The following is a 24733-nucleotide window of genomic DNA, read 5'->3' on the forward strand; positions in this document are numbered from 1 at the left end:
TTTCCTTCCACTCCAAGACTTTGATCCAACTGGCACGCTGGCTTTCAAAAGCAGGCCAGGAGGCTGCCCCTCTCTTTGCAGGCATCTGACCAGCAAGAGGGGAGCACTGGGGACTCCCCCCAACCCCACCCCCCATAAAATATCAGTACAGACCACAAACCTGATGGTGGCTTTTTGTCCATCCCCCAAGGTCCCTCTCCTAGGGACCGCAGTCCAGCAGGGGGCGCCGTTCCCTGTGAGTTTCATAGCTGTCGAGGGCAGCCTGTGTCCGGTGAGGGAGTGAGGGCTGGCCGGCCAGCTGTACTGTGTCCTGCACGGTTCAGTGCTCCCGCTGGCTTGCTGAGAGAAGGGCGTGCCATTTAGCTTGCTTGTCTATAAATACATGCGTTTGTAATCGGGCGCCGCAGGCTGTGAGGAAGGGAGGAGGTTCGGGGCTGGCTCCTGCCAGGGATCTGGAGAGACGGACAGATGGCCAGACGGACACAGGGCACCAGCCTTTGTCCACGTGCGTGTGAGATACAGACCTGGGGCAAAAGGGCAGGTGTGTGTGTGTGTGTGTGTTTGTCTTATTTGTCTGCCGCTCTGGAGAGGAGGAAGGGAGGGCAGCGCGGGCTGGCGAGAGGCGAGGTTAATGGAGTGTGTCACAGCCCGGGTGGCCGGCTGGACAAGTCGAGCTGAGGCTGTGGAAGAGACAAGAAGGAGGCAGCGGGGGAGAGGCAGCTATCGGGAGAAAGAGAGAGATGTGGCGAGCGTTTTGAACTCCCGCCAGGCACACTGGTGGGGGGGCGTGGCGGATGCTGTCTTGTGACAGTGCAGTTTGAACCGGCCTTCACAGAGGGAGAGGGAGTGCGAGAAAGAGAGAGAGAGAGAAACCAGACTAAAATCCCCTTCTTACTCAGCACTTCCGCGATGCTCTTTCTCTCCCTTTCCAGCATCGGCTGGGCCACAGACCCTCTGCTGAGAGCCCACCTGAGAGAGAGGGAGCGAGAGAGAGAGAGAGGCAGCAGATCTGGGGCCAGAGGATCAGATCCGCCTTCAGTCTGGGTGCGTAGCAGAGCCTGCTTCCGAAAGGAGAAAAAAAAAATTGTCAGCAATGAATGAACCAGGCTGTGAATTGAGAGAGGCAGAAAGGATCGAGAGGGCTGCGAGCTCGTCCGTGGGCGCTGCTTGGCCCTTTTTTTTTCCATTTGCAGGTCGTCGAAAAAACAATTCCATCCTGGAAGGGTTCTCGGCCTCCCTTGCCGTTTCTGAAACCGAGCTGATTAATTCCTGGCCTTTTCGTTTTCATGCCGAAGTCTTCAGCTACAGAGAAACGCTCCCCCCCCCCCCGCCCGGCTGTCTCCCTCTCTGCTCAGTTCCATGGCCTCGGCTGATGCGCGGGCCCCTGTCGGGGCTCTGGGTTCGGGCCTGGGGGGGGCCGCAGCCAATGGGAACCCGCTCGGCCGGACCCCCGCGCCAAACCCGGCGGACTCCGATTGGCCAGCGCGGGGCGCGTTTTTTCGCCTTTTTCGACGTTTCCCTGACGTTTTTGCTCCCCTTTTCCGCTCCCCCCCCCCTGCCAACCATTACTACCTCCCCTTCCGTCCCATCTGCTATAAATTCGGGGCAGAACCCCCTTTCTCGCCCGATTTGCGCCCTGCGGAGCTATGGATCCGGACGCTGTCCCCTCGACCTCGAAGTTCTCCCCCGATTTGGACTCTTACAGTTTTCCGGAGGACTCTGGTGAAGCTCCTGAGCTCGGCTGCAGCAGGTGGGTGACTCCATTTTGGTTAGTTTTTCTGCCTAGGCATGGGAACTGTGCAGAGCTCCGATAAAGCACATCTGCTCGCCGTGGGTTACTTCTGGCTTTGGCCAAATTCACCCCGCTTTCCGTAGCCCCTAAAAACTCAGGGGAGCCCCTGAACTTCCGAATTGCAGCAGGTCTGTTCTTCAGAGGCAGAGATCTCTGAGCTCTGAGAGCAGAAGAACTGCAGCTGCCTGTATCATTTTGGTGCTTCTGTATTTGTTGTGCTGCTCTCTCCCAGGAGTTTGTGGAGGGCTCGTCTTTGCTTTTCAGGGGTGGTTGTGGTACTTCGGGGGTGGGGTTACTGGAGATAAAACCGATTCCGCTGCTCCCCATCTTTCCCCGAATTCTAAATATCAGAAGAACTGGCTGTTTTTATCTGTTTCAAAGGGCGCTCCAGCCCCGGTGTCTCATAGCCTCGTTCGCCCCGTGTTTCTCAAAGCGGGGCGCAGTTTGAAATGTGTCTTCGAGGACGACGCCAGCGAGGCAGAGCGGGCCTGCAAAATGTAGCTCAAAGACTGTAATCAATAAAGGATTTTTGATCTGACATGTCTACTTTAGAGTGTTGTTTTTATTAGCTTCGTTATGACAAGCACAGATACCAGCGTGTGTGCAGAGTGTTTGACTTGGAGCTGTGCAGTCCTGCATATTGGAAAGCGGACTTCAAGCCTCACTTCAACAAAGATGGTGGTCTCACCGAAGCATAGTTGCAGCAAGAGGCTGACGCAGGCGTAGTTTAGCTACTAACCTCTGACAAATATCCTATCGCTGGTGTCTCAGTTGCTTGTGTTCCAGTGAGTCTGGCTGCTCTGAATTTGACATCATGTGGAACATTGCTTCTGGCAGTTAATTGTGTGCTTTTATTGCCAGTCGTAAAATGACTAGGACTCATTTTGCCTGTTTTATAAGGTTTTTCTTTATGTTTCTCGGCACTAATTGTTTATAATCTCTGTAATGTCCTCGCAAGAATCTCTTGCCACAAGCCTCCGGGTGGGGGGGGGGGGAGAAAGGCTCCACAATGCCCTCGTTTTAACTTGTTGAATTTTGAACCACATTGGATGACGTTTTTTGAAATTGGAGAAACAACAGTCCAGAGCTGTCGCCTCTCTGATCGCGCTCGTCTGCACTAGATTGTTTGGAGGTTGGCTTGGATCACCGGCACTGTCTGTTCATGCATCTCCCATCTACAGTATATCCTGTGTAGGTATGTACTGTATACATGCATGCACTGAAGGAGCCTGACGAAGACTATTATGCAGTACCTTTCCATTTGCACTATAATCTCTGGGAGCCTTGTGAAAGATGGCAGTAGACGGATTGTATTGGCATTTTTATGTGCTTAAACTGACCATTTGCTTTGCGCGGTCTTGGTTTTAGCAGTGAGTTTCAGAGCTTCCAGAGCAGAGTCAGTGTGCTTTACAGCACCGTCCCATGCTTTTACCACACTTTTCATCACACGTGCTGTCAGGGCAAATTCTGCAGTAGCTCCGTTGAGAGGAGGGTCCGATTCAAAACGTGGCAGTAATGGGTGATCAGTTTTTTTTTTGCTTCACATGGGAAAAGGGGTAGTAGAGAACCATCATGGGCTTTCGGCCTGTATTTACACTGAGTTCCGTTAATTTTTAGATCAATTCCGTTTTGGAAAAGGATGGATGTTTAGCTGCTGTTCGCCTTGCTTTTAAAATAATTAGTGGAACTATTGGACAGCAGCCAAGAAGTTAGTATTTGAAATGGTTAGAATACAATCAGGAATATTTTTTCAATCAATTTTGATTTGCATTTGTTTCTTCAGTTGTGTCTGCAATTATTATTATTATTATTATTATTATTATTATTATACAGTACTTCTAACTTTTTTCTTGGTTTTATAGTTATTACCGCTGGGCATCACGGTAGCATGGTGGTTTGTGTTGTTGTCTCAAAACTCTGGGGTCTTGGGCCCAGTTCTGTCTGGGCGCTCCTGTCTGTGTGGCTTTGCCCACTTGAATTGGCTGATGCCAGCTTCCTCGCAGAGACCTGCTTTGTAGGGTGATTTGCAGCATGAAATTATCCACACCATTAAGGCTGGGGCGGGGGACTATACAGTTACCATTGTTCGGAGTAGAATTATTCTTCGGGGCTGTTGCTTGCTATTCCTGTTGCAGCATAAATGTCTCCTGTGTCGTGTCAGCTCAGCCTGCCCCTTGGCTAGTGCACAACCGGTGGCAACCTGCAGCTGGTGTGCCACTAATTATCTTCCTTACTCCACTTCCTCTCCGTGGGCGCTCCGAAATCTGCTTTTGGAATCCGTTCCTTGCTGTTCCGCTCAGCGTAGGGGAACAGATGACCCTATCATTAGTAAGGATAGAGCTCTTTAGAAATCTGAATCACAAGAAAATACACCTTTTGTATATGCTGCATATGTACATTTGTACAGACAGCATTCCCTGGCAGTATTCCCTACCTAGCAGTACTGACAGGAACAGGAGGCTGTCAAGAAAGCTGATGAGAGATTTCTGTAAATTACAGCGTGTGAAACTACTTCTGACGAGTCCTTGTGTTTCTGAGGCTGTCTCTGAAGTGTTCCTGTACTGGTCTGTGATTAATCATCGTTCGTGCTGTGCCGGCCTGGGTTTCGCAATCAATCAGCCTGCCTGCCTGCTCTGGGCTCAAGGTGCTTGCGCAATGTTCACCAGTGCCTCCGTCTCCTCAGTTAGAGACTCCAACCCCAGTGCTCTTCGCCACCACCTCCAGCCTGGGCTTTTTTTTTAAGGTGGCCCTGAATGGCAGAAGCCTGATTGCGTGGCGTCGGCGGACTTCTGCTGAGCTGCTGCTGTCGTGGCCCCTGGTCTCCGGACGAGCGCGGCGGGGAGCGCGGGGACTCAGTCCCAGCTCGCTCCTCGGCGCGGGCCCCCTCTCTGACGGGTGACGCCTGTGGCCAGACAGCTAATGGTGAAGGAATCCGGGGCAGGCTGGCACATGCCTCACCTTGCTCTGACCGGGATGTGGTGTTGATCAACACATGCTCAGCCTCACTGCCACCCTCCGGAGCCACGCACTCAGGGTGGTGCTGCTGGAAGGGGGCGTTAAGGGGGTGGTGATTATTTTCTGGATCCCTGGGGCGCAGGGAGTAGGGAGGATGGCCTTCTTTGCTCATGTCCTGCAGTGGGGGCTATTGTCAGTTCTCTGGATGCCAGGGGGAAGTCGGGTATCCGTACTGCCTTTCGGAGGGCAACCAAGCAGGGGGGGCACGAGACAGACATGTTTTTCCTTTCCCGAGCTCTGTGCCTTTTTTGGGGTTTTAATGAGGTGAGTACCAGAGCTTCAATTAAAATAGCACCCGTGTACTACAACAGCACTCTAATACGCTGGTCCCACATTTAATCAGAAGAACACTGACTGATAAAATGCACAGCGTGAAAAGAGAGCGCGAGACTGCAGCTACGCTGAAAAGAGTAGACATAGCTGTCTGACAAGGTTAAGAAGGTCCCAGGGATGCTGAGCGGTCTGTACAAGACCGTGTCCGAGGGTATCCTAGTTTAGCCAGCAGCATGAATGTGCTCTTCCCCCTTTGTGTGAAACGCCTGGGAGATCAGCCCGCTCTCCCCCAGCTGTATGTGTTGGATGTTGCTGCCATGTTGCACAAGACCTCCCAGAGCAACTAAATTTGCTGCCCCCATCTCCCAGAGTGTATCCGTGCTTCCGGGACAATCCCATATTCCACAGGATCCCATTGCTCGAGATCACAGAGTGTTGGACGGGGACTCTTCCCCAACGATCCAGTTTATAGAGTTATGCTTGCCATAGGCTTCCAAAATGTATGTCACCACAAATATTATCATCAGAAATCACAGTCCACACTCCAGCTTCAACAGGCTCGGAGCAGGGGCTTCCACTCTGGATAAGAACCTAGTTCATCACTTCACTACCCCTAGCAGTGTTTTGTATAGTCGGGTGGTCTAGAGAAAGTATAAAAAAAATGTAAACGTTTGAGAGCAAATTCTGTTCCCCATGGACAACCTGAAGGGGACCTCTTTCTTCAGCAGGGAATCTTCTGGAGCAATCGGAGTGCAGCGTCTTGCTCGGGGCTACAAGGGCATCACCCCACCCCAGGATGTGGGCTGAGAAACTTCCAGTCACCAGCCTCCAACCCTAACAACTCAGGTTGGGGGTACACTGCCCCCCCCATTGGGGACCACTTCCTCGATCAAAGGTGCGTCATGTGGAACGCGATCGCCCCGCCACCCAGCTGTGAAGACAGAGCCGGAACCATGACTTTTCAAACCGCCCTGTGTCAGCAGAAGTACGGAGTGAGTGCTCTCACATGGGATTCAGATGGTGCTGAACGCATTCCCAGCATTTTTGCGGATTCTGTAACCCAGCTGATGCTGGGCAGAGACCACGCCAGCCTTGTACTGTGTGCGAGCCACCCAGAGAGAGGCCCTGCTTCTTTGCAGGCAACACTGACTCATCTACCAGCTGTTAGACACAGAGGTGACATCACACACCCCTGGGAATGTGCTCGGCTTGACCTCTCCCTTTCGCGGCCCCTTAATTGTGTTGATCTCTACTGGGCTGTATCGGAGCCCCAAGCAACAGAATCCATGAAGTCCAACACTCTGTGATCCTGTGGAATATGGGATTGTCCCGGCAGCATGGATACACTCTGGGAGATGGGGGCAGCAAATTTAGTTGCTCTGGGAGGTCTTGTGCAACAAGGCAGCAACATCCAACACATACAGCTGGGGGAGAGTGGGCTGATCTCACAGGCATTTCACAGAAAGGGGGAAGAGCACTGGCCAAAACATTAGGAATTCTTCAATCCAGTGAATAGACTCTCTCAGTGGCAGGATATCAGACTGTTAGACCTTGTCCGGCCACAGCAACTTTAGGATCCAATGGACTTTGTATTTCAATCCCTGCAAACAACGTGGGATTGGGCAGCAGATACATTAAAGCTCTGCTGAATACTTGCCCGTGTCCTGTTTGCAGAGATCCAGTGGGCTGTTTGGTGGGGTTTTCCAAATAGTCTGGCCAGTGAGTATGAATCAGTGGTGTCCTGTCCTTGCCAGGACTGCCAAGACTCCTGCAGGGGTTATTAATAGGTCACCTCTTACCTCACTTCCAGTCATGTCATCCGTGCACTGGTGCTGTTCACCCCTCCAGGAGGCTGTGTGTGTAAGGAGATAACAGGACACTGTGGGAGGACAGCACACACCCCCTGCTCGACACCGTCCAGGGCCAGAGCTGGATTCTCCTGAGTTAATGGAACCAATGAAACTAAAAATTGACATTTGTAATTAGAAACGGATTAAAGGTGACCCTTCACACAGCAGGACATCTGCTGGAGCAAGATGCCGGCTTTTCTGCCAACTAGTCAAAGTTGGACAGTGACTCAGTGGCAGTGGCTTGGCAGCTGCTAATATAGCTTGTTGAATCCGAGTGCGGCGTCATGCTCGGGGGTACAAGGGCATCACCCCCACCCAGGACGTGGGCTGATAAACTTCCAGTCAGCGGCCTACAGCCCTAACCACTGCTCCTCACTGCTGCCCAGACTGGGGGTACACTGCTCCCCCCATTAGGGTGCACCCTGGTGTCCTGGCCAAATTTCCCTCTGGCCTTTACCAGTCATGGCCTCCTAATAATCCCCCTCTCTGAACTGGCTTCATCACTCTGCTCTCCTCCCCACTGAGAGCTGCTGTGTGGGGAGCCTTCTGGTGCACTGCGGCTGCCGTCGCATCATCCAGGTGGGGCTGCACACTGGTGGGGGTGGAGGGGAGTCCCCATTACCTGTAATGCGCTTTGAGAGGAGTGTCCAGAAAAGCGCTGTATGAGTGTAAGCAATTATTATTAATATTACACGGCCTTTCTCAAGCAGTAGCCACATCTGGAAGAAAGATTGCCCCACCATCCAGCCGTGAACGCAGAGCCATCACAGTGACCCTGTTTCACCTCTAAGGCAGACAGTGTGTTTAACATGTAGCTGAGGCTGTGTGCTTTCAGAGGGAGATGCGCCATCGAAGGGCTCAGACACCCCGGCAGCCTTGTTCCGAGTTTGGCGGCAGTGTTTTGTGCTGTGTTCGTGCCTCGGGTGTCAGGAGCGAGGCGAAGGGGCACCATCTTACTTCCATCTCAGACTGGGATCTCAGAATGACTGGCCCGGCGGAGCGAAAACGGGATTCAGTGTGGGGTCACCGCAGGGTGGAAGGGAGTGAACATCAAAAAAAAAACAGAAACCACAACACTGAATGTCTTTGTTTGTATTTTAGTCACAGAGGCGCCTGCAGTCACAGATTTGTCAAGTCGCTCGTGGCTCTGATAATGGTTCGAAGTTCAGCAGAACCGGAGAGCTCCTCCGCAGCGGGAAGGAAGAGTTCAACCTGAAGAATTTGGGGCGATTGAGAGAGAGAGTGTGTGTGAAAGCTCTTTTTCTTTATGGAGCTCCAGATCAAATTCCACTCCCCCCAAAACTAAAATGTAATCATACGAATATCCATTTTATTCCCAAGGATATTGTCTCTTGCTTGATTTGCAGCATTTTTTTTTTTCCATCATCCCTTTCGGCAGCAGGTTTGAGTGATCTCTTCGTGATCAGATTAACGGGAGATGATGGGGTACACGTTTATACTGCAGGTGCCACGATGCATATACCCGGAAAGCACCATGAAGGCATGAAGATGCAGAGCTGTTTTAATCAAGGTTAAAGTGGAGTGAAATATTGTAAAGCAGAGTCTGTTCTGCTCTCTCCATGGTATACCACAGTAAACATGGTATACCTCAGTAAACGTTTCCGAGGCGTGTCTTCTTGTGGCTGTAAGAGCCGGCTTGTTTCAGCCTCAGCCTGATGCCGAGTTGGAAGCATTCTTTCACAAAATGCACTGAAAGCATCACGTGATCCAGGTCCTCAAATGCAATTTGGCTAATTCAGCCCCGCGGAGCTCTTCAGATTCGACAGGGAGAGGTGAAACGTGAGGACAAGAGGGGAAACTACAAGAAGGGCATTTAAAAAACAAGGAAGCGGGGGGGGGGGGGGGGGGCACTTCTTTACACAAAGGGTGGTGGGTGTGTGGAACAAGCTCCCCAGCTGTGTGGTTGAAGCAGACACTCTGGCTTCTTTCAAGAAACAGCTGGACGAGATCATTGGATCAGTTAATTACTAACAACCAAACGCCAGATGGGCCGTCACCTTTTTTTTTTTTTCTCCGTCCAAGTCAGGTTTGGCCTCTGGTCAGCAGGCAGGGCTGCAGGTCCGAGCTATGACAGCGTTCGGAGAAGTATTTTTGTTTTAATTTTGGCGAGCTTCCAAAGGGGAATGGTAAACCTTTCACGAAGAGCAAACAACCCAGCTGCTGATAATCGCTTGCTTGTGACAGATCGCCATGAGAATCATTTCCGCCGGGTGGAGGTGGGGGGGGGGGCTGTTTACTCCTCTGGCGCTCCGCGGAAGCGGGAGCTCAGGCTCAGGCGGGGGTCAAGGGCTCACCGGAGGTGACTTGACCGCTTCCCCCTGCCGGGCCGGACTCTGACAGCCGGAAGGTTCCGTTTTCAGTGACTGCGGCCGCCTACCTGCCTCCTGTTTCAAGGAGAAGTGAAACCGGTTTTGTAAAGCCGCGTTAACCTCCCCGCCAAAAAACAACAAGTGGACTAAGAGCGACTGCGTTTCGATACAGCGGGACAGAGCCACGCCGCTGAGAAAAGTGAGAAAAGAGCCCCCTACTGGCCGTCTTTGACATGTTACCACTCTTATCTAGCTTTTTATTAACTTTGCTCTCACTGCACGCCGTGTCTGTTTCATGTTAACCTGATGGTTCCAGATGGTTGTATTCAAGGTTAGTAGGTTTTGCATTAAAAAAAGCATTTTTTAAATAACTCATTTTTAATTATCTGATTAGTTACTGAGCAGCCAGGCGGCACAGTGGTGAGCATTGCTGCCCCGCAGACCTGGGGCCCTGGGTTCAATTTTGGACCTGGGGACCTGTCTGTGTGGAGTTTGCATGTTCTCCCTGTGTTCGTGTGGGTTTCCTCCAGTTGCTCCAGTGTCCTCTCTGTCCAAAGACATACTGGTAGGTTAATTGGCTCCTGGGAGGACTGGCCCTGGTGGGAGTGTGTGTCCTGTGCAGGGTGTCCTCTCTTGCACCTGTTGCTTGGCAGGATAGTCTCCAGCTGCCCTGTGACCCTGAACTGGATAAAGTTCAGGGTCACAGGGCAGAGGTTAGAAAAGAGATGAAAGAATGATTGGTTATTAAAGTACTCCACTTTGCACAGATGGTATGTCTTGCCTATGTGCTAAGGTCCCGCAGTGATATGTAGAATTCATATTAGTGTAACGCATACGGCCACCATTGCTTGTGAGAGCCGGCTTACCAGCGCGGTGGCGTCACCGCCCTTCCCTGTGAATAGCAGGGCCGCAGCCGCTGGGCTGAAGGGAGATCTCCCTTTGGCTCAAGTGGCTGGGTCCCTGTTGAGTGACGCCGGAGGCCTGGGTTTGAGTCTCTGAAGGTGGGGGGTCCACCTGTGGCGGCAGCGTCGAGGGCTCATACCCACGGGAACCCGAGAGCGCTACATTAGGAACAGTGGTCTTCCTTGACCTCTGACCTCTCACTAGCGGACAATCCAACACACCCTGCAGATTCTCTCCACAACACGATGGGCAGATTGTGTGTTTCTGTCAAATCGAGTCTGTGTGGAAATCAAGCACCTGCGAGAGGTCAGGAGTGAACCTTAATCCTGTTAATAAAATACATCATGGCGGTTTTTTTTTTTGCTACTTTTTTCAATTCTGTCTTACAGGACGCACTTTTAGGACGAACAGTTGGCTGTGAAGCGAAAAGACGTTGCGGGCGCCCTCTCGCTTTGGTCGCACGCAACGGTAGCCTTCCGTATGGCAAACGTGATTGCGCCCGTTAGAGGTCGCGGTCATTCAGATAAGGCGCTGGATAAAAAGCAAGTGCGCCTCTCGTATGGACTTTACGGTGCGTGCGGGAGACCGGGAGAAAACCGTGTACGCGTCTTTTCGGGATAATATGGTGCTCTGATCACGTGACCACGGAGCCTGGGCGGCGAGCTCAGCGCCCCTCCCCTCTTCCGGTCTGCGGCGGGGATTTCCCGAAGCGTGCTTCTGTAAAGACAGAAAATCTGAAAAAAAGAAAAATAAGTTAGTTGCCATTGAGCGAGTGCAGGAGGAGGAGGAGGACTTCGGATCGATTGCAACGGGACAGGAGGTAGGCATGACAGCTACTCATACTAAATTCTATTCCTCTTAAAATCACCACCTGAAAAGTTGCCTGTTTTTATCCAACGAGAAAAGCGAGGGTTTAGCCAAATGAGCGGACAACAATCAAAGTTGCACACATGTGATCTGTTTAGAATGGAGAAGATAGTTTGCGGGTGCTTGGCCGGTAATCCTTTTGACGACTTAATGATCATTATATTTAGAAAAAATAAATTAGCGGTTCGCTTGGGCCACTGATTTTCCCTGTGTTAACGTCAGCTAGTTAATCGTTTCTCTTTTCGGCGAAGTTTGTGAGTGGAACCGAGTGATGCTGTGTTTTGATCAAGGTAGGTGGTGGGGGGTGGGTCTCCTACTTGTATCTTATTTATTTTCATTAGATCAGGAATCGATTTGCTGTTGAAGCTGGCCTGGCTTTGATTTTCACTCCTTCTCCGCCTGTTTTGTGTTTGCGTTGATGCTTTTGGTTCAGGCAGAGTCGTCTTCGATCTCCTCTGTAAATCTGCAGGTCTGAGATCTTTTGCATTAGTCGAGCAGTTTGGTAAACGGCGAGACGAGCTGAAAGACCGATCCTCTAGGTTACTGAGATTTAATTTCTTGTTCGTGCTCCGCTTGGCTGCTTATGTATCTGACGTTTTTCGATCTGACACGAATGGTTTAAAGATTTAAATTGGGAGCACTTTATTTAACATTCTATTTTTAAAACTTTTGCGCACACAATTAACACCTTAATTTCCCAGCTGCTTACATTTAAACTAGGTTAATTTTAAATTGGAGATCACATTTTCGAATTCTTCCATTTCTCAGACGTATTCGGGAGTATGAGGTTTATTAAAACCCCTCATAAAGAAAATAATTTTCTGTATGTGACACCATCATAGTAAAATTAAATTAAAATCGGTTTTTTTTTAATCTGAAGGAGTGCTGTTGGCGCCGAGAGTGAAATAGTCTACAGTAGACACACGTGATTTATATTTGGGCATGTTTACGTCGGTTGATGTTGTCTTTGAACTTGGTGTTTCTTTAATTGAAACAAATCCCGGCTTCCCATTCCCAAGGTGTATGCAAGTGCTTTAAGGGAGGGAAAACCGAGGACAAGATTCAAAACGCAAACATGGAGTCCCTAACAACTTTTGAAGTTCACAAAGGGGTACTGTGGGGGAAAATTCGCGTTCTCTTCGTTTCCGTGTTTAGAAAACCTCATCAGCTGCAACGACCTCGGTATCGTAGCGCAGTTGTGCCCTGGTGTGACCTCCGCAGTTTCGGCTTGATTTCTGTGTGAATATATACATGTTCACAGCTCTGGCGTGGCCTCCCCCTTCAGTGTTGGCGATCGCGGTGCCACCATGAGAAACTTCATTTTCCGGACTCATTGGAAGCTTGTGCTGTGAGGAAGGAGGTAGGGGAGGTCACAGCCTAAGTCCATTCGTAGTTTCTGTTTCTCAACGTCATAGCACAATAAAAACATGCTCTGACGGAGTAGAGAAGTTGTCGATGCTTCGAGGTTAGCTATAGGCTTCGGTTTGACTGTCTTTCACATTTTGGATATGACAGATAGATTTTGCCCCCCCCTTCCCTTGTTTTTTTCCTCGCCCAATTATCCCCGTCCATCGGATCAATGGAATCTATCCTCGAAAAGAGGGGGGAGGGTGGAGGATTAGCGACATGTATACTCGAATATAGCGATTTGGGGATATTACTTCGCATGTTTTGTAGTTTATTTATAGAAAGCTAATGCTGTTGGAAGTGATTGTAAATCCAGTTTGCGTTGTTAATTTTGTCTTAAAGACTGTGTTAGTGGTGCGGTCCGATGAGGTCATCCTGTAGGCGCTGTAACGCGAGACGCTGTTAACGAACGACAAGCAAACGTTTTGGTTTCTCGAGGGCACCCGGAGCGTCAACATGGCCGCCGGTTATTTCTCTTTACTGTATAAACAAAGAATTAGTGAAGCCCTTCATTTGTGTGCCGTTCCTTCCGTTTTTTGTCCAGTCCTTATCGGCCCTTTCCTCAGTTTACTCGAGATAAACACCCTTTATACTTGAGTAAGAATTGTTTGCCTTGTGGGCTCAGTATCAAATCTCGTGGAAGGTTACCTTACAGTTCCAGTATGACCCACCAGCAGGCTTCGGGTTGCAAACGCATGAGCAACGTGATTATTTCTCGGATCTCGGGGACGTTAACCTGAGAACAACAATACCCACGGCTTTGTGGCCAGGCAAAAGTGAAAGAAAATTGAAATGGTGGGGGAGCACTCACAGTTCGAACAGGACTCCAGTGCTTCAGTTCCGTTCAGGCCGTAATAGCGCTTTACGACCTGAAATGTTGAGTAGTTCAAGGTCTGGTAATACTCGGTGCATCCAGGTAAGTCAGTTGAGAGTAAACTGTGAATAACTATCGCCGTCTGACCACCATTTAATTTCTTCAGCTTTGCGTGCTGTTGTAATTTTCTCAGTTTTTTTTTTGTAGACTGTAGTCTTAAATTATTGTTTTTTTTACTCTGGTGTGTGTTGCCACAGGGGTGTATAGCACAGCCACAGGGAACCGTTCTCATTACCATTTGAGTCCTCAGGACTGTAAGCTTTCTATGGGGAGATATGCTTACAGTACCTGGTTTCTTGGGCACGTGCTGACTTCCTACCTGCTCTTTCTCTCTCCCTCTCCAGCCTTGCTGCCTGGCCTGCCTGTCGCCTTCTGAGCTGCTGCGAGTGCGAGGACAGCATGGCGGATCCCGAGCCTGAGGGGCTGCCCCTGAGCCAGGAGTCCTTCCAGGAGCTCTGGAACATGGTGTGAGTGCACCGGGAGGGTGGTGGGGGGGGGCAGGGGTCACCCCACCGCCCGTGACCCCCAATGTGTGACAGGTGCCCTTTTCCAGCTGCCCCCGGCGGTGCCTGCAATTCACATGTGTCAAAGCACCAAGCGTGAAAATGACACAATGCAATGGAGCAATGGAGAAACGATGGAGGTTTTTCAAGCCAGAGTAATTTCCGGAAGAATTGTACTACACAGGTGCAATTCAGAAGAAGGAATAGCAGTGGAGGAGCTCTTAAAAAAAAAATGTGTGTCTGTGGTCCTGTCGAGAGGCGTGTCGGGGGAAATCATTGTGTAAGGGTTCAGACTGCAGGTCTGGCCTCGGGTGTTGATTGGCAAGCCTGGGTAATGTCACTAGCAGGCACTTGACTGGGGCACCCCCAGTGACGTGTGGTAGGGATGGGAGTAGCCAGCCGGGGTCCTCTTTGTCCTTGCTGCAGCACCAACGAGGGTCTCCTGTGACCTGCGGGGCTCCTGCAGGCTTCTAGCGATGTTGGCGAGAAGCGCAATGCCCCTCCGGTTGGCATTTGCTCTCCAGCCGTGCGCAGCCGAGATCGGAGTCTGTCAAGTGCCAGAAGGCTCTGTGAGTGGGCGACTCCGCGTCTCGCTCCGTTTCAGGCTGGCGCAGGCGTTTGTTGCTGGAAAGCCAAGTCTTACAGCAAACCAGAATCCTGCAAGGGGTGAGTTAGAAGTGCTGTGGCACTGTGCAGTGCTCCGAGTCTTGTCAAGTGCATCACTGATACCTTTACTGATTCTTTTCTTTTTTTTTTAGGGCTGTGCCTCCTGAAAATGCTCCGTGGCCAGACCTGCAGAACGTAAGTCTGTTTGGAGTTCTGGGCCATCACTGCCTCCCTCTCTACCATTTCATCAGCTCTTACCCCCAGCCCACATATTCTTTGCCCTAGTCTCTCGACACTAATCACTAGCTTGCCCTGCCTGCCCCTTCTTTTATATACAGGCCCGGTCTCTTCCTACCAGTTTTCCCAGTGGTCTTGGTGGCTCAAATGACCTCCAGTCACTTGTATCCGTTTGTGATGTTCTCGTAAAACATTTTCCCTTTAACTGACACACAGTCGCCCCATTGTCTCGCCCTGGGAAGAACAAGCTCACCTCCTTCTTTGCTGTGTAATAGTTTCCTGTGGAATGAGAGAGACCTGTGCAGGACTGTATACTGCTGCCTCACGGCTCACCTGACGCTGCTGTGTTCTGCTCCTCCACAGATGCTGTACACCAATGAATTGGTTCCCAACGCCATTGACAGCCTGTACGAGGAACTGGAGCCTCACGTCTCCATGCCCCCCCAGCCCATGGTCTCGAACCCGGATGGCTTGGCGCCCTCGTCCTCCACTGTGCCATCCACGTCCGACTACCCCGGAGAGCTGGGGTTCCAGCTGCGCTTCCAGCAGTCTGGCACTGCCAAGTCGGTCACCTGCACTGTAAGTCCCTGCGCTCTGCCCGCACCGCCGTGCTCCGTCTGATGCGACAGCCTCCCCCGAGCCCGGGTCACCTGGATCCCCTCACTCGTCGGCGCCCAGGAGGGGGGCTGCAGGCTGCTCGGTGTTGCGCGCTGTCAGATTGTTTGAGTTTGGCGTCAGTCAGTGAGTCGGCCAGCCACTGCTTGAACTCATCTGGTTTTAATCACTCTTGTCTTCATTTTCTGTTCTTTTCACCCAGCTGTGGAGTCGGAGTTACTGTGCAGTCTAATTGGGCTTTATATAGCACCTTTATGCACGGTATTCTTAGTTTGCTCCTCCTTTGGGCAGACATTCTTTTTATTATCATCACGTGTATCATTTAAAAATGGTGAACTTGCCTTTTCTTCCATTATGCAGGAATCTGTTTAAACTCCAGCTGGATTAATTTAGGGTGCAGTAAATTAACTCCATGTTAGCCCTTTTTTATTATAGAAAAAAGGCACAAATCCACATTTTGATGAATTAGCATTCGAGTTAACCTTTTTTTTTAAGCTTTTCCGTTTATGGAAAACCACCCATGTTACTGGTTTCCTGCTTCCGAAGTAATTTTTAATCTACTCAAGTTCATTAAACATTATTTAGTAGACCGCCTGGCTTCAGAATCTGCCTTGTAGCCCTCTAAGGGTTTAAACTTCTTACTCTCCATCTGTCACAACTGGTGTAAAGCAATACAGGTTAAAAAAAGTTAAAAGATTCTAGTTCAGAATCAACACCAGCTCCTCCATCCTTAGTATTTTGTGCTAAAATAGTTACCCGTCAGTTGTCCGGGATCCGGGGGCGGATTACTCCGAGCCTGTTGTGTGCGGTCCGGCGGCAGTCCACTGTGCGAGACGCGGATGCAGACTGGGGAGGGGGTTTGGTTGAGGTGAAATGCCAAAGCGTGCTGCAGGAATGGCTCGGGGAGGATCGCTTTAGATGTCCGTTTTTGTAAAACCCCGAGATCTAGAGGGCAGGCGCTGGGGGGCGAGGGTCTCCGCTAATGCGTGGTTTCGGAGGCATGACGGGGCATGTCCCGTGGAGAAAGAGGGCCGTGCCTCTGCACGTCTGGGAAGGACAGGGTTAACGCACCTCCCACACGCTCCTCATCTCCCTTCCCCACCATCTATCTCAACTCCTCTCCCTCTCCTCCTCCTTGCAGCGTCCCAGCTGCAGAGATGGCCAGTTTGTTCAGGATGTAGCATAAGCAATAACCAAAACCACACTTGTGCAGGTTCAGAGCAGCAGTTTCTGTTGCTCTGTGTTTGTGTGTGTGTGCACATACTCATAAGAGGTTCGTTCCTAGAATCCTCTACTGAACTGGCCAGAAGACTGAACCATTCTTGCGACATTGAGTTACTTGCATGACTTCAAAACAGTCCCAATATTAATTATAAGTGATCAGAGTCTGGAGAGTGTTAGAAAGGCATTTGCACCCTTTGTGGTCGTGTCTGGAAATAATTGTGGCTAGTTTGGAAGAGGGGTTGTTTGATTAGTGACCCAGACTAGTGCAATTAGTATATTAGTGAGTATACTGACTAATGTTGCTCACCAACGTGCGCACATGCAGGGGCAGCGATCGTACCAATACGTGAAAGTTTGTTATCCAGTTTCATTATCGGTCACCTATTTAGTTTTGCGCCTGCTGAAGAAGTTGGGTGATGGGAAGGCAGTGACGCTGAAAGAGAAGTGGTTTTTGAGAGCTGTTTCTTGTGGTGGTAACAAGTCGTCCCACCTCCCTCAGCAGCAGGAACTGGTTGGTGTCCTTTCTTCCAATGGGAATCGTTCGTGTGGTTTCACCACATTTTCTTGGCTTGTTAGTGAATCTTAAGAACATCATGCATTTCTAATAGCTTGTGGCAGGCGTTCCCTGTTGAAAGAGGGCACCGTTGTTAAGGTTCAGGAGTGAAGCAGGCTAGTCAGTACTTGGCTGGTTTGGTACTATATCGTGCATTTTTGCCAGGTTTCCAGTTTTTTACTGTATGTGGCCGTTCCTTTTTCTTAGAAGGGTATTTGATGGTGCAAAGTACAGTTCTGTAGCACTGCAGAAGCTACAGGGAGGCTGCTGCTCACTCTGTCTGTAGTTGGGCTCTGTCTGAGGCATGCCAAGACTTGTTCAGAGCAGGCCAGCCTGGGAGGAGGGAGGGAGAGAGACTCGCAGACTGCCTGCAGAGCAGAGACTACAGTTTACAAGATGGGCATGTCTGCACTGCAGAACACAGGGTGGGAGGGAGGTGTATATATAGTTCTGGGCAAAAGTGTTCTGCATGGATCGGGTGTTTCATTTTGTGACACTACAACAGGCGAAACCACAGTATTTGAGATCTTGGGAACAGTATGATTCAACAGGTAAGTGAAATTAAAATGTTAAGGTTTACTATAATTAAAAGGGTGAAATAAGGCAGTCATAAAAATTCTGAGATTTCAGGTTTCTCCTCAGTTTCTCAGGTGTGGGTTTGATGATCATACCTTTTTTCCATTGGAACATTAATTTTATTTTTTTCAGGTGAAATCCTGAGTTGGCCTTTGATGTATGTCAAAGCTGAGCATTATTAAAATTAGAGAGCTGAAGGATTGTGACAGTCTCACTTGGTTTGGAGTGCTGGCTGTTCTGCTGACTCGTGTGACTGTTTTTCCTTGAGTTTACAGTTGTATGTTGTATTCTCCATTTCTCCTCAGACAGCTTTAAGGTGAATAATCCTGAAGTCTGATTTTTTTTCAGGACTTTTGGCATGAAACTGAAAAATAAAATTGTGATCGAAGGTGCCTTGTTAAAATAAAAATGGGGTGCCTTTGTGAAATAAGGGGATTATAAAAAAGATTCGGTCTAGACTCAGTCTCCCAAAATGTCTTAGGCCGAGATGTTTTGTTTTTGCTCGGGCAAGTTTGCTCTCTGCTGTCATCTGATTCACTTCTAAATCGCTGGAGTGTTTTTCCAGCCTGTGCTTGATACACCATTTAGAGAAGCTATCATCCTGTCTGATTTATTTCAGTCCATACAGTCGTCAGTTGACCATGTTATGCAGTTTTCACAGCTCCAGTCTGTGGGAGCTGGCCTTGTGGTCCTGTTGTAGGCTGTGCAATGCAGCATTGGGCTCCTAGAGTCACTCCGAAGCATCTACTGACCCTCTCTTCTCCTCTCTCTCCTGCCTGTTCTCCTGATTCCTTTTCTCCTCCACCCCCCCACCCCGCAGTACTCACCAGAGCTGAACAAGCTGTACTGCCAGCTGGCTAAGACCTGCCCTGTCCAGATCTTTGTGTCTAACCCACCACCCATGGGCGCCCTGATCCGAGCCATGGCTGTCTACAAGAAGTCGGAGCACGTAGCCGAAGTGGTCCGCCGCTGCCCGCATCACGAGAGGGCCCCCGAAAACAACGAAGGTACCCCATGTCTCCATATGCGGCGTTCCTTGCTTTGTGTATCAGGGGCGGCATGCCCCCCTTCTGAGAGTAAATTTGTCACTTTCATTAGTTTATTAAAATATTGCTGATTAAATACAGCTTATAAACTGCTTTATCAAAATGGGGAGTTAGAGTTCCACAGGAGAAAACCATGCAGATGGAACAACTCTGCATATATTCTATCCTGTGATTCCTTGAGGCTATAAAGTAGTAGCTGTCCAAATGTTTTTATCATTGTGCAAAGCTGGGAATAAAAGGATGAAGCCATCATTGTAGGAGCACCCACCTGTGGTGCGTTGCTTAAGGCAACAGCAGACCTGGCTATTACATCAGTTCTAGTTTCTAAGCCTTTGTTCTGTGTTCCAGGTCCTGCACCCCCAGGGCACCTGATTCGCGTGGAGGGTAGCCAGATGGCACAGTACATGGAAGACGGTAACACCCGCCGGCAGAGTGTGCTGGTGCCCTACGAGTCTCCACAGGTAACCACTCACCGTGCTTCTGGTTTCTGTCTTAAGATGCTTCGGCTTGAATCAAAGGATGCTCCTGTTCCCCAACGCTAGGCAGCCTTGTCTTTCTTCCAGCTGCTCTGCCCCAGCACCCTCTCGGTCCCTCTGTAGCTGGGTTTAGAGTGTGCCACTGTTCTGCAGCATCATGAGCATCCGCCACCTCTGACCAGTCTCATTCTCTTGTCCCTCTAGCTGGGGTCAGAGTGCACCACTGTGCTCTACAACTTCATGTGCAACAGCAGTTGTATGGGTGGCATGAACCGGCGCCCCATCCTCACCATCATCACCTTGGAGACCAAGGAGTGAGTCTGCCCATCCGTCTGTCGTTCTCTCCTGTCGTTTGCATCCATCAGCCTTGTCCTGTACTTGGTTTCAGGCCAAGGCAAAGCTTCGTTTTCAGGCCACTGCAGGATTCCTCCGGCACATTGAATAATTTAAAAAAACCTATTCAGGAGTTAAGGACCTTAGAGTGCTGGAGACCTGTATTATTTATGAACTGCCTGGTGTTTGGACTGATTGTGAGAATCACTCCCTGTTTCCTCTTACATGCTGATTAGTTGGATTATCTCCTTGCTCTTTCTTACTCAGTGTTTTCATGTGCAGGGATCCCTGTTTCCAGGCATGTGATGAAAGGAATTTGATCCTTGTTCTGTTTTGTATGGGCTCTGTGTTCCAGTTCTGTTGCTGATGCAGAAAGGCAAACATATCACATAATGTGTCTTCTGCCCATCTGGTGTGGGCTTGTGTAGAAGATCCCACCAGGTTAAAATCTGGAATGTATCCACCAGCTTTGCAAAAGGAGTCCGATTCCAGGGATTCTTTTCCAATGTTTGAAGATGTGGGGGGGGGAAGTGGTTGTGCTATCCCTTCCATGGCCAGCAAATGGCACTGCAGAGTCAGGTGAGAACAGAGTCTCATATGCCTTTGGCAATCTGGCCCGAGTTCCTGAGGCAGAAGGTGTGTTGCAGTCAGACCTGAGCCTGGTTAGGCTCAACAACATCTCTTGCATTCTTCCCAGGGGTCAGCTCCTGGGGCGCCGGTGTTTTGAGGTACGCGTGTGCGCCTGCCCCGGCCGAGACCGCAAGACGGAAGAGGAGAACTTCCACAAGCAGCAGGAGAAAGGGAGCAGCAAGTCGACGGGGAGTAACAAGCGCAGTGAGTGAGGCAGCCTGGGAAACGGGGGGGGGAAATGAGCTGGGACACTGGGACACACTGTGGGGATAAGGATGAATTGGCATTAACAGAAATCAAGACCTATACAAACTCTTTTCTCTGGAACTGGAGTCACACTGAATCTGAAGTTCATGGCAAGATATTAAGTGAAATGTTCATGTTTAGAGAAAGAAACCTGGTGATTTTAAAAGGCATTGAGAATAAATCAGTTATGAGTGATGGTATGTAGAAACAGAAGACACCTGTCAGGCTTATTTTAATCCACAAGAGTATTTTACGTTTTTAAATCATTCTGATTAATCAATGCATTTTTTTTTCTTCATTTGGACAAAGATCTAGAACTAGGACAACAAATTGCTTTGGGTCCTTTAACATGCTTTCCTGGTTGCTAGACATGAATTGCATTACATTTGTGATAAAGTATTAATTTCTTCCTTGTGGTTCAAGGTGAGACCTGCTATCACACCATGACCACATAGCAGCCATTCAGCTCGAACACACACCTGGTCTTGTGGTCTTCTCAGCCTGCTTCAGAGCTGGAGAAGAACATAAACAGGCGATTTTGAGCTGAATAGGTTATTGGTGGGGCTTTCTCAATTTGGCAGGTCTCACCCTGATCAATAGTCTCACCCTGATCACCCTGAAAAAAAGTCTTAAACCTGCAAGACAAGCTGTAGGAAATTTTTCCCTATTAAGTCTGTTGAATACTGACCTCTCCTCCCCCCTGTCCCAGATATTAAAGAAGTGAACCAGTCCACTCCCCCTTCTGACAACAGCAAGAAGACCAAGTCCAGTTCCAGCACTGAGGAGGAGATATTCACCCTGCAGGTGAGAGTCTAGGCTCTGCACTGGGTACACGCCCACTCCACTCTTGAACATGGGCATTGTGGAGGAGTTCTGGGAATTCTGGTCCCAAGCCTTTAAGACCCTGTGTTAAAGGTATTGGCAGTTGAAAAGTGGTTTAGTATATTGTTATGCTCCCCTAGCAGACAAATGACTGGCCACTTGGATCTTCTGAAATTTGCAAATTTACAGAAATATTCTCACTAGCGCCATTTCCTTTCATTTCAACTGTATAACCCCCTGGAAAAAATTATTTGTGGATAAGAGAGGGTGTTTGAGCCATGAAAACACATCTGGACATGTGAGGACTGTCCATTGACTGTTTTTTTTTTACCATTTCCTTCTCAGCTGAACTGAAACTCCATATGGGCTGAAAACAAACCTAAAACTAAATAGTTTTGACACTTTGGGATTTTTTAGCTGTTTAATTATTGCTTTGCGAAGGCTTGGAGTTACTGTCTTTGTGGGGACGGTCTGGTGTTCGAATCTCACCGATGCGGCAGTGCACACACACCGCTGAAGTTTTCCGGAGCTGGTGTGTGAGGGCTAGTGTGCAGTCTGGGGCTGACCGGTGTGTGTGGCGTGTCTGTTCGAGGTCCGGGGCCGGGAGCGATACGAGATGCTGAAGAAGATCAACGAGAGCCTGGAGCTGAAGGATCTGGTCCCAGTGGCGGACCTGGAAAAATACCGTCAGAAGCTGTGAGTATGGCACTGCAGTGACCTGTTATTGCCAAACCCCGTCTGTGGCGTTTTCACATCAGGGGGTCTTTATACGCCGTCTTATGGAGTGCTGGCTTAAAATGGACTTAAAAATGACTGATCTCCAGTCCTGGAAGAGTTTGGCAAATGAAATGTATATTTGGAAAAAGGTTGGAAATGTTAGTATCAAAATCATGTGAACCTCATGTGGTTGGCCACACACAAATATGTTGGTGTTAAACACAAATACACATGACCTCACCTCTTCCTTGTTTTAGCCTTCCCAAAAAAATGGCCAGCGGTTATTCACATTCATTTGAGCCAACAATTGGCTGGATGTCAGTCAATCAATCTGAAATCTACCCCTGTTAGGATAACGTAAAAAACATTAATCCCAACTGCTCCAGGGGAGCTGTATAAATGGCTGACCCTTCGCTCTGATCCCAAGCTTTTCTCCCTGTCCGTGTGTCTCATGGAGAGCCAAGTTGGGGTATGTGAAAAGACAAATTCCCAATACAAGAAATTGTATATGGCCAATAAAGTGATCTTATCTTACCTTATATGAACACAGTTGACTGGTCCCTGCAACAAACATCACAAATACAGTGTGTGACCAGAATATTAGTAACAGAACATTCTCATGATGGTGCAACAATTCCATTTAGACTTCATTGCTTTCTGTTTAGATAGCGAATATGGACATGATTTAACCTTAAGAACAATGTCTTCACAACTGTCATTCGACAGTACATTGCAGAGTATCAATGCCAATATTCAGGAGTACATAAAAACGGAATCGAAGAACCATATGTTATATGTTGTTTACAATAACAGTCGGGCAGCTTTGGCTATTAATATTGCAAACTTTCACGTAAAAGAGTTCAGTAATATAAAATTTGTCTGTGCAAATTGTGTTCTTCGGCTTGTCAACTTGTTTACATTGATAATTTTTAATATTATGTACCATTGTTACCCACAATATCTAAACCAAAAAGGGCTTAGTTTTCCATGCAAAGCAGCAGAAGGTGGCTGTAAGCTCACAGAAGAATTGCCATGTGGATATTTAGTCTGTGTTCATTATTTGAGGTTTTGTTCATTAGAATGGGTAATTTGTCGCAGGAAGCATGTGCATGTATAATGCACAGAAGTTATAGATGGGTCTTGAAATTTAAAAAGCTGCCTGGAATTTGTCCAGGGGAAAAGAGCAAGCACCCTGTGTCTAGTCTGACTCCAGAGCTACATTTCCCCCATCGTTCCCATCTCTCATCGGGCCTGTGCACATTTTCACCTTGCTTTTTGTCTACCTCTCTCTGCAGGCACACCAGGAGCAGCAGCCGGAGGGAGAAGGACAAGGAAAAAGAGCCCAAGAAAGGGAAGAAGCTGTTGGTGAAGGAGGAGAAGACTGACTCCGACTGAAGCCCGAAGAGTTCCAAAAAAATGCCCCCTGTTTGAAATCTGCAGCCCATGTTTACAGGCCGTTAGCGCTGCATGTAACCTAAACTAATGATCAGGATCATGTGGGGCTGATCTTATGTGTCATCAGAGTATTTTTGTCAATGGGGTTGTCTAGACCTGTTACTACAGCTGGATGCCGACTCAGCCAGGGGGCATTTTTTTATTGACGCCCCTTCCTTGTTTTAGCAAGAAAGGGATAAAGGTTTCAGAACCGGTTGTATGACAGAAAGCTTCTTTTAGCTGGAATGTTTTTTTTACTATATAGACTATTTTTGATGCCATTTTTTTTTTACACAACAGTGCTCAGACTATAGCGGCCGTGTTGGCAAATTTGTATTAGTTACTTTCATACTGCAATAATACTTGGAACGCCACAAGTATGAGTAAAGTGGCTTCAGTTTTGTTCTTCTCAATGTGCTGTTCCTTCTCTAGCAGCCAGCTGTCACTGCCCTATCGAATAAACCGAGATGGACCATGGGCTGCTTGTGTGCTACGGTTAGTTGCAGTTCAGTCCTTGTCCAGCTGGTATTTGGTGGACGAGCTGGATTACTTTGGTATTGACAGTTATTCTTGGTGAAGAAGAAACTGGCAGGTGGTGTGACATTGAATCATGAAAGTGATGATGTTACTTCCTGCTCCCTGTTTTTCACCACTTCCAGCATATAATCTTGTAAGCTGAGGATGACAACAAGTACAAATAAAAAGTCTGGAGTGTTTTTGTTCTACGTCTGTTCTGTCCTGCACACGGGCAGGGACCGAGTTGGACCTCATCCTCTACAGCTTTACTCGGACAACAATCATAGCATTATTAAACTTGTGTTGATGTCCAGTAAAGTTTTTCATTCTTAAACTGACTGGTGTAGGCTGTTTTTGTGTGTGTTTGTTGCGGGGGGGGAATTGTAGCGGATTTGGATACTTCTATTTTTTTTCTGACTCCAAAATTTTGCATTATTTTGAGACGGGAAGAATTTTGTGCACATAACGTTAGTTGGCCTCTTCAAACACCTGTGCAGGGTGCAGCAGTGGAATTCACATGCAGACTGGGACTCTGGGCGTTTACCTTTCCCCTGGAAATTTGACTGGAATTACTAGCAAAGATGTTCCTTTTGTGCCATGTGCGTGCTAGAGGAGTTCCATTGCTCAGTGGTGTAGTGTTTTCTACTACACGACTGATAGTTATGCAGAAGCGCTCCACTTTGTACATGGCACTACAGAATGCTTTTGGTAGCATTTTGAATGTGACATTTTTGAGTGGGTGGGTGCCTGTCCTGAGCTGCGGGTTTTGGAAAACCGGCAGGTTTTGTTCCCCTTGATACACGATAATTCGATTTGCATGTCTCTTACTCGTGCAGGTTGGCGACAAAACTGGAGTCTCAACTAGGAGTGATACGATTCATCAGTTCT

General features: G+C 48.8%; 1 protein-coding gene across 7 annotated transcripts; it reads left to right on the top strand.

Annotated features, from left to right (window-relative positions):
* Positions 1 to 349: 349 nt before the first annotated feature.
* Positions 350 to 24179, top strand: tp53 (tumor protein p53). 7 transcript variants are annotated; one of them, XM_088910339.1, is made up of 12 exons: positions 350 to 541; positions 933 to 1750; positions 13656 to 13778; positions 14573 to 14615; positions 15021 to 15236; positions 18446 to 18632; positions 19020 to 19132; positions 19352 to 19461; positions 20178 to 20314; positions 21066 to 21160; positions 21771 to 21874; positions 23191 to 24179. In XM_088910339.1, the coding sequence occupies exons 2-12, from the start codon at positions 1647 to 1649 to the stop codon at positions 23288 to 23290; spliced, it is 1332 nt and encodes a 443-aa protein (XP_088766465.1). In that variant the 5' UTR covers positions 350 to 541; positions 933 to 1646; the 3' UTR covers positions 23291 to 24179. The 7 variants fall into 7 exon arrangements, 6 of the variants coding, with proteins under 6 accessions (XP_088766465.1, XP_088766461.1, XP_088766460.1 ...); XM_088910335.1 differs by lacking the exons at positions 350 to 541; positions 933 to 1750 and adding an exon at positions 9194 to 9459; XR_016090796.1 differs by lacking the exons at positions 350 to 541; positions 933 to 1750 and adding an exon at positions 10835 to 10983 and having other exon boundaries at positions 21524 to 21874.
* Positions 24180 to 24733: the final 554 nt, after the last annotated feature.

This window comes from Atractosteus spatula, chromosome 3 (genome assembly GCF_055471065.1).
Source record: "Atractosteus spatula isolate fAtrSpa1 chromosome 3, fAtrSpa1.hap1, whole genome shotgun sequence".
NCBI lineage: Eukaryota > Metazoa > Chordata > Actinopteri > Semionotiformes > Lepisosteidae > Atractosteus > Atractosteus spatula.

Bases quoted from the DNA above. Each gene is read 5' to 3' on its own strand.
- tp53 (XM_088910339.1), top strand. From the start codon at position 1,647: ATGGATCCGGACGCTGTCCCCTCGACCTCGAAGTTCTCCCCCGATTTG. The intron at 15,237-18,445 runs GTAAGTCCCTGC...CCCACCCCGCAG, and splicing joins CCAAGTCGGTCACCTGCACT to TACTCACCAGAGCTGAACAA. The intron at 19,133-19,351 runs GTAACCACTCAC...TTGTCCCTCTAG, and splicing joins TGCCCTACGAGTCTCCACAG to CTGGGGTCAGAGTGCACCAC.